The sequence below is a fragment of the Brassica rapa genome, chromosome A09, assembly GCF_000309985.2.
Source record: "Brassica rapa cultivar Chiifu-401-42 chromosome A09, CAAS_Brap_v3.01, whole genome shotgun sequence".
NCBI lineage: Eukaryota > Viridiplantae > Streptophyta > Magnoliopsida > Brassicales > Brassicaceae > Brassica > Brassica rapa.
In genome coordinates this window covers 37,091,615-37,104,660 of record NC_024803.2, presented here as the reverse complement: position 1 = coordinate 37,104,660, position 13,046 = coordinate 37,091,615, and the positions used below count along the sequence as shown (strand labels likewise).

Here is a 13,046-nt window from a genome sequence, read left to right as displayed (position 1 = left end):
AGAGCCTTATTTTGTGTGTGTCGACAACTGTGTTACTGGCCTCGAGGTCTAATTTGATGTTTGTTTCGTTTTTTTCTTTAACCAAACTAGACAAGAACCAAACGTGCTGTAAAAGTTGAACCAAAGACAAAAAACAAAGCTATAGATGTTTAGAAGCATTGATTAAGCCCAAACTAAACAAACTCGAGCGATGCATGGATGATATGGTAATGGAATAATGGATATACATCACACACTCAGTCAATAGTAATGAGAAGGTTTGACATTTATTAATCTACAGGACTTGTAAGGTGTGACATTAAAAGGGCTGTTCCATTTCTACCAAATACCAATCCCTAACTCCTACTGTTTGCCAACCTTGTCTTTAATTTTTCTCCCCTTTCCCCATTTGATATTCGTTTCCAATCAACTAGCACTAAGTAGACATATAAAGTTTGTAGGATTATATTATTAGTTATATTTTGCAAGATTAATAATAAAATAAAAAGATCGTTAATGTGATGTTACATGGTTGAAGAAATCGTGCCTGATGTTTCTGTTTTTTTTTTGCTAAAATCTGGTGCACGTCTGATGTTGCTGTTTTATCATCCTATTCACTTTTTCTTCTTACGGCTTGTTTTGTATGCACTATTGGTTCATTCGGTAAAGTGTTTGCTGTATCACTCTTATTCTTATACAATCTACTGTGGCAATTAAATTTCGGTATAGATTTGTAGCGAAGACAAAAATTGTAATGAAATTAAAAATATGAAAAACGAGTTATGCTTTCTAGAAGACCAGTCATATGTAGTATTCGTTTCTTTCGCCTTTAAAGGTGGAAACAAACAAGTGGGTATTCTTACGCCTGAAGCCACACAAATATTCCATGTCTTTTGGCTTTTAATTTCCAATTTATATATCTTAGGAAAACAAATGTAGTGATTGATCAAAATATAAGTCTTATAATAAATTTACAGAATATATTTTTTTTGCTTATATTACATATGTTAAGTTATAATACATATGCCTCCCGCTCTCCAGATGCCTTCTACAAGATGGTGGATCGTATGCTTGGTGGTGACAGGCTGCTTTCGGTTCCTCGTGCTTCTAATGATGCTCATTCATTCTTAAAACTGGACTTTTGATTTATTGACCCTTTTAGTTAAGAGATTGTTGTGGCTGTTTCTTTTATTTATTTTCTCTTTTTTTTTGTCAACTGCTATTTCTTTTCTTTCTTGCTGTATTAAGTTGTATCGCAACATTGTAAATTTTTCAAAATGGCATAAATTTAATATTTACACCAAAAAAGAAGAAGTTATAATAGTTAAATTTTCGTTACCAACGTTATTAAAGTAAACAAAAGAGCATTTTCTTGAACATAGAAAGCATGTTTTATTTTATTCACGATATATGCAAATGAAATATATTATTTGAACTTTTATGTCAATGAAATTGCTGCTAAAATTTCTATAGAAGAAAAAAAAGGGGAGGGGGAGGGGGCCTGGGGGGGAATGCATGGAGCGTTCAATTTATTTTACTAATGAACGCAGCGTTGGTTGTCTTTTCGTCTGGCATCTTGATATTACTGACTGAGGTTTTGAGTGGAAGACGGATAAAAAGCGGAGGACACACGTAGGTGTATGGCACACTGCCAAAGAGAGAAGAAACTGATGTCTATTCCATTCACCCAACGTGGGTTTATATACAACAAAGAGAAGATCTCTACAAGATAATATCAAATCTAATGATACATATCTACTTCTATATTCTCGTACAACAAAATGATATGAGGAATATTCCCGAATCTCCAATACTCCCCCTCAAGTTGGAGAGTGTAAGTCAAGCACACCCAACTTGCCAAGTAGATACTGAAACTGCTGACGCCCAAGTGCTTTAGTAAAAATGTCTGCGAGTTGCTCTGTGGTCCTAACGTACTTGGTCGCTATTATCTTCGCTTGAACACCATCTCGAACATAATGACAGTCAGCTTCGATGTGTTTGGTACGTTCATGAAAGATCGGATTGTTGGCAATATGAATTGCTGCCTGACTATCGCAAAAGAACGGTACTGGCGCTTGCTGACGGACACCGAACGTCTTCAGTAGAGAAATAATCCACGTGAGCTCACTATATGTCATAGCCATTGCCCGATACTCTGCTTCTGCCGACGAACGCGAGACTGTCTGCTGTTTCTTAGTTTTCCAAGAGACTAACGACCCTCCAAGCATCACTGCGTAGCCTGTTAGTGACCGTCGGGTAAGAGGACAAGACGCCCAATCCGAATCACAGTAGGATGCTAAGGAAAGATTGCTGTCTGAACTAAGCAGTATGCCTCGTCCTGGACTTCCTTTCAGATATCGGATCACTCGTAATGCAGCTTCCCAATGTCGAGTACGCGGAGTCTGCATAAACTGTGCAAGAGTGTGAACAGCATAGCTCAACTCAGGTCGAGTAATCACCAAATAGACAAGGCGCCCTACAAGTCTTCTATACTTATCAGGGTGCCGAAATACTTCACTAGCATCCTTCGCAAGATTATGATTCTGTTCCATAGGAAAGTCCACCGGTTGAGCACCAAGCATTCCACTGTCAGAGATAACATCAAGGGCATATTTGCGTTGACAAACATATATGCCTTGTTTGCTACGCGAGACCTCTAAACCCAAGAAATACTTCAACGGTCCAAGATCTTTCATGTGAAAGCATTCACTCAAATATGTCTTGAATTTTGAAGTAAGCTGTGGATCGCTTCCACCAATAATTAAATCATCTACATACACGAGTACATAGAGAACAGAGGCACCGGTAACATATGTAAAAAGCGAGTAATCTGCTCTGTCTTGTCGAAAACCAAAATCCAACAAGGCCTTAGAAAGTTTGGCAAACCAGCAACGAGGCGCTTGTCGTAATCCATACAAAGACTTCTTAAGCTTGCATACCTGGTTTGGACGAGTAGATTTGAAACCCGGTGGGAGTTTCATGTACACTTCCTCTTCCAAATCTCCATGTAGGAAAGCGTTTTGAACATCCATCTGATGCAATTCCCAACCTTTAACTGAGGCAACCTTCAACAAGATACGAACCGTTGTCATCTTCACAACAGGAGCAAACGTTTCTGTGAAATCGATCCCTTCTATCTGCCTATTTCCACAAGCTACAAGTCGCGATTTGTGCCTGCTAACAGTTCCATCCGCATTATATTTAATCTTGTACACCCACTTGGACTCAATGGCGTGTTTCCCTGGTGGGAGTGTGGTAACATCCCACGTATTACTCTCCTCTAAAGCATCGACCTCAACACCCATAGATTTGTTCCACCGTGGATCACGGACAGCCTCTTTAAACGTCTTAGGTTCAACCTCTGCCATTACTGAGGCTAAGAAAGCCTGCTGAGACGGCGAGAAACGATCATACGAGACAAAGTCAGTTAGTGGGTAAAGACACGTACCTGAAGACTGTTGAGTGTTGCTGGGAGTAGCGTGATGGGTATTAGCTTCTGCGGAGTAAGTCACAAACGGTTTGAGTAACACAGACTGTTGTTTAACTCTTCTGCCACGACCAAGTTGTTCTTCTTCATGTGTCTCTTGTTGTGAAGTCTCAACAACCTCAGTCTCTTTATCCGCAACAGGAGACGCCTCTACTGTCTTATCTCCCAAACTCTGCTCTGCAGGGACACCACCTTCCTGTAGCTGAGAGCCAACTCCCCCTGTCGTTGGAGATTCCACATCCTCATCAAACACAGCAGGATGAATGTCATCATTTAATGTTACTTCTGCGTGTTGTTCTGACACACATGTTTCCGCAAATGGAAAAACGTTTTCGTTGAAAATGACATCTCGAGACACAAACTTCTCTTCTTTCTCGAGATCAAAGACAATCCATCCCTTCTTGCCTGTCTCATAACCAAGAAACAGACATCGTATACTCCTCTCCTGAAATTTGTCTTTGCTTCGTTGAACACGTCGAGCAAAGCACAGTGAACCAAATACTCGTATCTGTGAGTAGTCAGGTGATGACCCAGAGAGTAGCTCGTACGGTGTCTTGCCTTCAAGTAGAATAGACGGCGTCCGATTGATCAAATGAGTTGCAGCCAGTATTGCTTCTCCCCAGAACTTCACCGGCAAATGAGCCTGAAAGAGTAGTGCACGTGCTACGTTTAATATGTGACGATGCTTGCGTTCCACTCTACCATTTTGTTGAGGAGTAGCAACGCATGAAGTCTGATGAATAATGCCAGACTCTTGAAAATAAGATCGCAGACAAGTGAACTCCGTACCATTGTCGCTGCGAACAACTTTAACTTGTTTCTTGAATTGTCTTTCTATAAACGCAATGAAGTTTTTAAGTAATTTTGGAACCTCTGATTTCTCAAGAAGTAGAAGGGTCCAAACTGCCCGTGAATAGTCATCTACGATCGTGAGAAAGTAATGAGCTCCACAAGAAGAACTTGTTCTATACGGCCCCCAGAGGTCACAATGAATCATAGAGAAAGGAGCATCAGCTTTATTCGAACTTTCATTAAACTTATCACGCGTTTGTTTGGCTCGAATGCAAACATCACAAGAATTGTCCAAAACGCCTACATTATTCTTAAAAACACCAACACCAGAAAGAAAAGATAACACACGAGGCGAAGGATGCCCCAACCTTCTATGCCACAACTCTCGACTTTGTAGGTTTGAAGCACTGCCAGCCTGAGCATCGATCACGCCCTTGTAATGATATACCCCATCACGCTCCTCACCCGCACCAATCAAAGTCTTCAAATTGTGGTCCTGTATCACACAAAACTGTTTTGTAAATAAAACGAAACCATCAATGTCTTTTAACAACTGTGCAACAGAGATGAGCGTAATATCAAGATGAGGTGCTAAGAAAACGTTGTGCAAGACTAGTTTTCTCCCAAGGGTCAAAGTTCCACATTTCATTGCCCAAGTAATACCACCATCAGGTAACTTGATGGCACAAGGCACCATAGACCGAACATCAGTCAAGAGTGTAGCATCTCCTGTCATGTGATTAGATGCTCCCGAATCTATTATCACATTAAAACGACTTTCTTTCCCCATAATAAGAAGTTTTTCTCTCTTACCAGATAACTTCTCATCTGCACCTGATTTCTGAGAATTCATGAATTGTGCAAGAGACTTCCATTGATCAGCCGTGAAGTTAGGAATTCCAGGAGCTGCTTCTTCTGCTGTTTGAGTGTGATAAGCTCGTTGTTGCACTGCTCCTCTTCCTCGACCACGAACTGATCCTTCGCCACGTCCCTTTCCAGTTCCCCTTCCTCCAGACTTCTCGTTCCACCACTCCGGAAACCCATTCAATTGAAAACAGTTACTCACATCATGACCAGTTTTGTTGCAATGCGAGCACTTTGTTCCTTTGTTGTTAAAAGGTCGAGCCGCAGCTGCTGTTGCTGAATTTGTAGAGAAGGCAACCGCTGCACTCCGTTCTTCAGTGGATCGAGTAGCGTTAAGATGACGTTCCTCTTGAACGATCTGAGAGTACACTCTGTCGAGATTGAGAACTGATTCTCGACTTAACAAGTTTGAACGAGATGTTCCAAAACGAGCATTGTCGAGGCCCATTAGGAACTGATGCACACGTATTTTCTCACAGTGTTGCTCATACTTCACCATAGCGGCGCAAGTACCATCTCCACAACAACACTGAAAACCAGACTCGAGGTCAGATAGATCATCCCATAATACCTTCAACTTCCCAAAATAGGACTCCACCGATTGTCCTTCTTGTTTGCACGCTGCTAAGTCTGCCCTCAGCTGATGAACTCTTGTTCCATCAGTAACAGAGAAACGTCTCTGCAAGCTATCCCACATGAGCTTTGCACTATCAACCAAAGAAACTGATGGTCGTAGTTTCGGCTCAATGCTGCTGTATATCCAGCCAATGATCATTGAATTGACCATGTCCCACTTCTCAGCTTCCACCGAGTCTGAAGACGGTCTCTTCAAGGTTCCATCGAGAAAGCACACCTTTCTCTTAGCACGAAGCGAATTCGTCACGAGTTTCGCCCACCTTTCGTAATTATCACCATTCAGAAGGATTGGACTTTGAGCTTGACCCGTGTTGTCAGACGGATGCAAGAAATAAGGTGAAACCAACGTTGTATTGGTCACACCAGCTCCAACCACGTCGGATGATTTTCCAACTTCAGTAACATCACCCATTGAAAAAAAATAATAAACGAGACGAGGAACTAGATTTTGTTTTCCTGCTCTGATACCATGCCAAAGAGAGAAGAAACTGATGTCTATTCCATTCACCCAACGTGGGTTTATATACAACAAAGAGAAGATCTCTACAAGATAATATCAAATCTAATGATACATATCTACTTCTATATTCTCGTACAACAAAATGATATGAGGAATATTCCCGAATCTCCAATACACACATCTAATTTACCCATTTATCATTTTGTTTTAACTACCAACAGCTCCACCTTTTTAATTAATAAAATAATGTTGAACTACATGCGATCCAAACATATGAACAAAAAAATTGAACTGCCTACTACAGTAATTACACAGCAAAATTAGAGTGTTTTCAGTGGTTCTAATGTTTTATTATTTAATTTGATTTAAGATAATATATATCATTCTTTAAAAAATAGTCTGGTTATGTAAAAGTTTTTTAAAAAGGAAATTGTATACAAAAAAAATCAGAATTTTTTGGATATTAAAATTATTCAAATAATAGATCAATTTTATTTCATATTTTCATATATATACATATGTAATGTTTTATACTATTAGAACAATTTTAAAAATCAAATATTATGTACTAAAGATTTTAAAATATCTAAACAATACATACACCTATTAAAACATTTAGCTTTTACAATTTTAGGTTAAGATTATAGTTTGCAATATACTACTTGTTCATATTTAATTCATATATAATTTATAGTTTATTCAATCGTATAGTATTAAATAAATAGGGTACATATTTATTTTAAAATTAATTAATTTATAAAAAAGTTAATAGAAAAATAAATATAAGTTTAAATCTTATATAAATTATAATAAATATGTACAGTACTTTGAACCGATTTTTATCCACTTTTACCATTCAAACCTATGTTTTGAACCGCTAGATCCGTTTGATCCATTTTTATTCCTCTCGATCCGCTTGATCCACTCTTGTTCTGCTCGATCCGTTTAGTCCACTAGATCCGTAACGCTTAATCCGTTTTCTCCGTTCGGAGTCTGAGTCACCATGCAATTGTCTTTTAAAGTGTTTCCAAATTTTATAAAGTGTTGAAATGGAAATAATTTTAAACCATTAATGATCAACTTGTCTTGAGTTGCGGACAAATAAAAAAAGAGCTTTTCGACTTTCTATCAGAGACAAAGAACGCGAAATTATATGGATGTGAAAGGAGGATATAAAACGTTGGCAAATAGACTTGTTTATTTATTGAAAACATAATTAACTCAATAATGAACAGTTACTTATTTGTTCATTTATATTAGATGTTTTAGAAGTTATTGTTTGTTTCATTTTGAAAGTTTTTCTTTCCAGATTTATATGCATAACAATAATATCATTTCTACATCCACATGTCTGATCCTGATCAGTCGGTAATTTTTAAATCTGAATAGGATAAGTTATAAGCATAAGTACATATGGATATCCTTGAATTATCTTCCTGACTTATTATCTATCTCAACTTTTTCCCCAAAGCCCTTAATATTGTGCTCCAAGCCTCCAACATCAAACAAAGCTGATACAGCCTACAACTGATCGCACAAGTGCAACACCTAACAGTCTGCCAAGACAATCCAAAGATTGATAGAATATTTTACAAACACGCTCGCCACACTTAAAAATTTCGGATGTGGCGTGTAAAATAGAATACTGAAGCAACAGGTTTCCTACTTCTATAAGAAAGATGAAATATATTTGGATTAGTGTGACTACAATCCTTAACCTGATTTTTCGAAAGACTATTATAATTTTAGCCATTTAGAGTTACAAATTTGAAGATTGGACTGTTTATTTGTCTAGTTATGATACAATATTCTCAGTAACTAAACAAACATCAAAGTCGTTGTAGTATAGTGGTAAGTATTCCCGCCTGTCACGCGGGTGACCCGGGTTCGATCCCCGGCAACGGCGTCCATTTTGAGTTTTTTCTAATTTTTTATTATGTACACAAAAATAAGTAATGGCTTCGCCCGGGTTCGAACCGGAGACCTTCAGTGTGTTAGACTGACGTGATAACCAACTACACCACGAAACCTTGATGTATTTAATTCTATAGTAAACCTATTTAATAGCCTTATAGGTACGATTTGCGTCTCAAGGTAATAGTGTTTTTAGGGTGAATTATATCGAATTAAAGTTACAGATTATTGGTGTTCAAAAAAAAGTTACAAATAATTGTTTTCTTTAATTTACAAAATCTCAGAACAATTTTAACCACATAAACGACTAAAAGACAAAGGGTCAAACGATAAATCATAGGTAAAAAACATATTTAGCTTCGTTCTATATCCTCCATAAATAAAAGAGGACACCAACAGCTGAAAAAAGTTAAGGTTTTAAAGAGATTTTATAAGTCTTAACCAAACATTCAACATAAAAAAAAAAGAGCATCGATCTGATTATGTATTGAAACCAACGAAAAGAAATGAAAAAGAAGGAAACAACAACTAGAGAGAATGATCACAGGTTCCTCACTCCTCTGCAGCACTCGCTGCACTCAGATCAACACTTAGGTCTAGTTGCTGCTACATAAGAAGAAGAAAAAAACACAAAATTGATATGAAAAGATGTCAAGAAAACTCAAGAGTTTTGTCTCCATCTCACTAACATATATCCGTAGAGAATGTCAGAAAATTTACCTTTCCGGTGATTAAGGTATACATGTTCAACACATCAGCAACCGTTGTCTCGAAGTGTGTTGTAGCATCATAGCTCTGTTAATGACCAACAAGGAAAGTGTTAGTTAATTACTTAGAATCCACCCAATCTAAAAGTAGGCTACAGTGTAAATTAAAGATGGCTCACCGTTGATATAAAGCAGTTGTCCGAAGCGGGCTCGTTGACAGGCTCGTATCTATCATACATGTCGAAGAATATCTCATCAACAGGACCCAAAAGATCAATTCCAGCCTTTAGTTCGGTTTGAGGGTTATCAGTCTCTGCATCTGTCGACACAAATGCGATGAACTTTCCCTTGGGAGCCACGTTGTGGGAGTATGAACAACAGAAGACATACCTGTCAGCGTGTAGAGACGTATGTCAATATGATACTGAGATGGAGCTTAAACAAATCATTGTAAGAACAAAAAGAAAACAAAAGGAACTCACATGTCTGACTTGCGGGCCAACTGCTTCTGGGGTATGATGACCTGTACTGAGTGAGAGTCATTGGTGTTTGGAATAGGGTGGCTCATAATTGCGATGGCCCTAGCAACTCTGCCGATCTTGTTAACCTGTTTGAATGTCATTACTCTTCATATCATGAAACATTCCACAATCATAATATAAATAACCAAGGAAAAGAAGGACAAGGTTAAAAAGATGGTTTAAACATGATAAGAACTGCAATATAATTACCTTGTTGGGCAGGTAAGAAGGGTCACACACAACCTTTTTGCATTTGGCGGTCTCTCCCTCAGATGTTACACCAGTAACCTTACCTTCCTCGTCAAACTCTACCTATCATAAGAATTAATATTGATATATATATGAGTACAACATCCCTACATTGATACTTGCACCACAAGTAAGAAAAACCAATGAGTTGTAATAATAAGGAAGAGAAAATTACCGTGCAATCAGGTTTGTTCAACATATATGTACCACCATAGACAGCACTAAGCCGTGCAAATGCCTGAACAAGGAGAAGATATATAGAAAAGTCAGAGAAGAAGCAAGAAATAATCATCTAAAACTGAAGGAGATTAAGGCAACCAAGGCAAAGATTAGAGTGATAGAAAAACCTGAGGTAGTTCTCCCAACCCATAGAGAGGATAAATATATGGAGAGCTTCCTTGGAAACGTGCAAGAGATTCCGCATAGAGCTAGCCAAACCAATTAAAGCAAAAATGTCAGCTTCAGAGATGTTAAAAACAAGTCTGACAAAAAAAGTTCACCTTCATTCTCATAACAGTATCCAAGGCAGGTTGATGGAGATGTTCGTCATTGGTGTGAAGTGCAATCGCGTGACCGATAAAGTCAATAGTGTTGTCATCAAGACCAAATTTCCTGCCATCTAAATGGTTAGCCACATGTAAAGCTAGCTAAAGGGTATTATTACATAGAGCTTACGCAATCAGTTCCTTAGTTGTAAGTTTGGTCAAATCCATTCCGTTGTGTGTTTTGGGATCCTTCTCGTCGTAATCCTGAACATAACCAAAAAACTTGCCAGCTCGACGTTTCTCAAATATGCCCATGAGATTAGATTTCATGGCCTCCATAGGAGTCACTGGCACCTTTTGAACCTATAGAGTATAGCCAAATATATTCATCAACAGTTAAAGAGTTATCGGCAAAATGATTTTTTGTAAATATATGCAAAACCTATACGTGAATGAGAAGAGAAGCTTTTACCTTCCCTTTAACGAAAACATAGCTTCCATCAACTGCTTTAAACGACAAATATTTTGTAACATCTGTGTGAATAAGTGTACGAACGAGCTTGCCATTTCCCATCATAAACTGGTCCATCACATTGAAAGACAAACGTTAGGTTGACTCATTAGTTAGCATGCATACAATATAATGAAAGCCACCAACAACAATACCTTAGGCATCATGTCAACGTTGTAGTCCCTGCTTGCACCTAAATGCTCAGGAGCCTTCTCTTCTCCTCTGAACTTCTTCCAAAGCTGCACACAAAAATAAAAACGATGAATAAAAGTAAACTGCTAATGAACCACCACAAAACCATTAATAAAGACTTAGAAAGAAGAACCTGATTGAGGTAAAGAGATGTTGATTCTCCACCATAGTAATCATTCCTGTCCATGTGAATCACCTACTCATGATATCCACACCGACAACATTAATCAAAATAACCAATGCTTAAAATGATCAGATCGTGGTAAAATCAAATGAAAGTATTCGATTAACAACATAACGTCTCATCCACATTAATCATACAACCGGAGATCTAATCTGATCCGTTCATCCGGATTAAGGCAGTAAGAGAAGGGAAAAAAAAATCTAAATGCGAATTGAAGGAAGAGGGTGGGGACCTTGACACCATCGACAGAAAGGAGGCCGCTGAGGATGCACTCCTTGAGACCGGTTCCGAGAACAATAACCTCGTATTCTTCATCCATGCTTGATCTTGTAAGGCTTGCAGCGAAAAGAGATTGAGAGAGGTCGATGTACACACGTAAATCGTCGAGGGGGATGAGTGACGAGGAGGTATATTTAAATCTATAGGAAACAATTAATTTTAAACTTAAATATAATGAACTTTTTCGGGGGTGCACTTTCTATTATATTGTCCTGAGATTATATCTATACAAGGAACAATGAAAATAAGTGATACATTGTATTAAATTTCGAATTTACCAAATGGCAATACTGGTTTTTAGAAGCCACAAATTCTAATAAGATGTGTTTGTTGTAAATGCTTTACGTTAAATCACCGGTCGATCCGACTGATGACCATTCTGGAAACCAGAGAAACAAATAGGAAATGAACGTAGAGAAATAAAATTGTATAAATGAAAATAAATAGTTTTTTTATTTCATATTTAATAAATAATAACCTTATTCTTTATTTCTCTACAAAAAAGAATGGTAAAGAATGAAAAAGAAAAAGATTTCTCCTAAATAGTAATTTTTTTAGAAATGTAAGAGAATATGTTATTCTTTGTCGTTTCTTACTCACTATTTGTACTCTGAAAATATCAAATTATTATATCTTTCCAAACCAAAATTACAAAATCTTTCATGTAATCTGATGAGTCAGATATTCAGCCATTGTATATGATCGGCCCGTTCAAAAGAATCAAAACCATTCAAAAGTACAAATGTTATTAAGAAAACATGCAAGTTTTGTTAAAAGATTTATACAATCTCATGAGCTTCCCACTACTAGCCATCTTTTACTTAGGCTTCGATCGACTTGAATCCATCTAAAATATATATAATAACATGGTTTAGTATGGGCTTTGGAGTAAATTCAAAAGTGTTCTTTAGAGAATGTTAGTTGTTTTCATCTTTCTATTTACTTGATTTTTCATAAATAAAAACTATGTAATGGAAATTAAAAACGGTTAAGTAATATTATAGTTTCTAACAACTATCTTCAAAAAAACTTGGTAAAAGCGTACTAATAAAATTATGTGCGTTCATTTTAAAAAGGTAAAGAAGCAAAAATAAAGAAAGAGTGGGGGCATCGTATACAAAAAAAAAATATATTTGCAGTTACATCTGCGTCACATTCGTATGTCTGTGTTTTCCGTAAGCAACCCACTTACGAGTCGTTTTCGTATATTACAATAATAATAACAGAAGAATAATGATAGCATTATTTAGAATCAACTTGATGATAACATTTTGTAGTATTTTCAAAGGGAAATCATTTTTTCGATTGATGTTGATACTTAATATAGTTTAAAATAAAAGTATATACCGTATTTTTTGTGACCTTACACGCATTATATATGGATTACAAGACTTTAATAATTCACATGATTGTGGGTCTTGGAAAATTATAATAAACCATGTTAGCATCTAGTATTACATCACCATCCATTGAACATTTCTCATACACTTTTGTTATAGGTTTACCATCAGTGATTAGGACGCGTTTAGTAATCAACAAGTACAAAAGTTTCACACCAAAAATGCGGTTCAACTTATATGTTTGAATTGTTATAATCAACTCCGTACTATACAACAAGATGCATATACCAGGTTTGAATCTAAAATCTCTTATAAACCAAAATATTAATTAAATACTTTAAATTATTATCCTCATTTAAACTTCCAATCTGACCAATATTGAAAGAAAAAAAAACTTCAAATCGGTTTTGTCTTCATATGATTTGAAGTCGTTAGATTGAGTAGAT

The 13,046-nt window shown here is 36.9% G+C and overlaps 1 protein-coding gene and 2 non-coding genes across 3 annotated transcripts; 1 reads left to right on the top strand and 2 right to left on the bottom strand.

Annotated features, from left to right (window-relative positions):
* Positions 1-8,052: 8,052 nt before the first annotated feature.
* Positions 8,053-8,124, top strand: TRNAD-GUC. Its single transcript has one exon. It is a non-coding gene; the product is annotated as a tRNA-Asp (tRNA).
* Positions 8,125-8,174: 50 nt separating this feature from the next.
* On the bottom strand, positions 8,175-8,248 carry TRNAV-AAC. The gene has a single exon. It is a non-coding gene; the product is annotated as a tRNA-Val (tRNA).
* A 218-nt stretch (positions 8,249-8,466) lies between these two features.
* On the bottom strand, positions 8,467-12,929 carry LOC103841846 (guanosine nucleotide diphosphate dissociation inhibitor 2). The gene is made up of 13 exons (XM_009118420.3): positions 11,214-12,929; positions 10,931-10,993; positions 10,761-10,844; positions 10,567-10,674; positions 10,285-10,457; positions 10,110-10,221; positions 9,957-10,037; positions 9,785-9,847; positions 9,571-9,672; positions 9,322-9,446; positions 9,019-9,229; positions 8,853-8,927; positions 8,467-8,735 (listed from the first exon to the last, which is right to left on the bottom strand). Exons 1-13 carry the CDS (start codon positions 11,298-11,300, stop codon positions 8,685-8,687), a joined length of 1,335 nt encoding a protein of 444 aa, XP_009116668.1. The 5' UTR covers positions 11,301-12,929; the 3' UTR covers positions 8,467-8,684.
* Positions 12,930-13,046: the final 117 nt, after the last annotated feature.

What these genes read in the sequence shown, in the direction of transcription:
- LOC103841846 (XM_009118420.3), bottom strand. Translation starts at nt 11,300, where the DNA reads ATGGATGAAGAATACGAGGTTATTGTTCTCGGAACCGGTCTCAAGGAG. An exon ending in ACGTTGACATGATGCCTAAG is followed by an intron (nt 10,675 to 10,760) that starts GTATTGTTGTTG and finishes GTGATGGACCAG; the next exon opens with TTTATGATGGGAAATGGCAA. An exon ending in TTGGCCCGCAAGTCAGACAT is followed by an intron (nt 9,230 to 9,321) that starts GTGAGTTCCTTT and finishes ACACGCTGACAG; the next exon opens with GTATGTCTTCTGTTGTTCAT.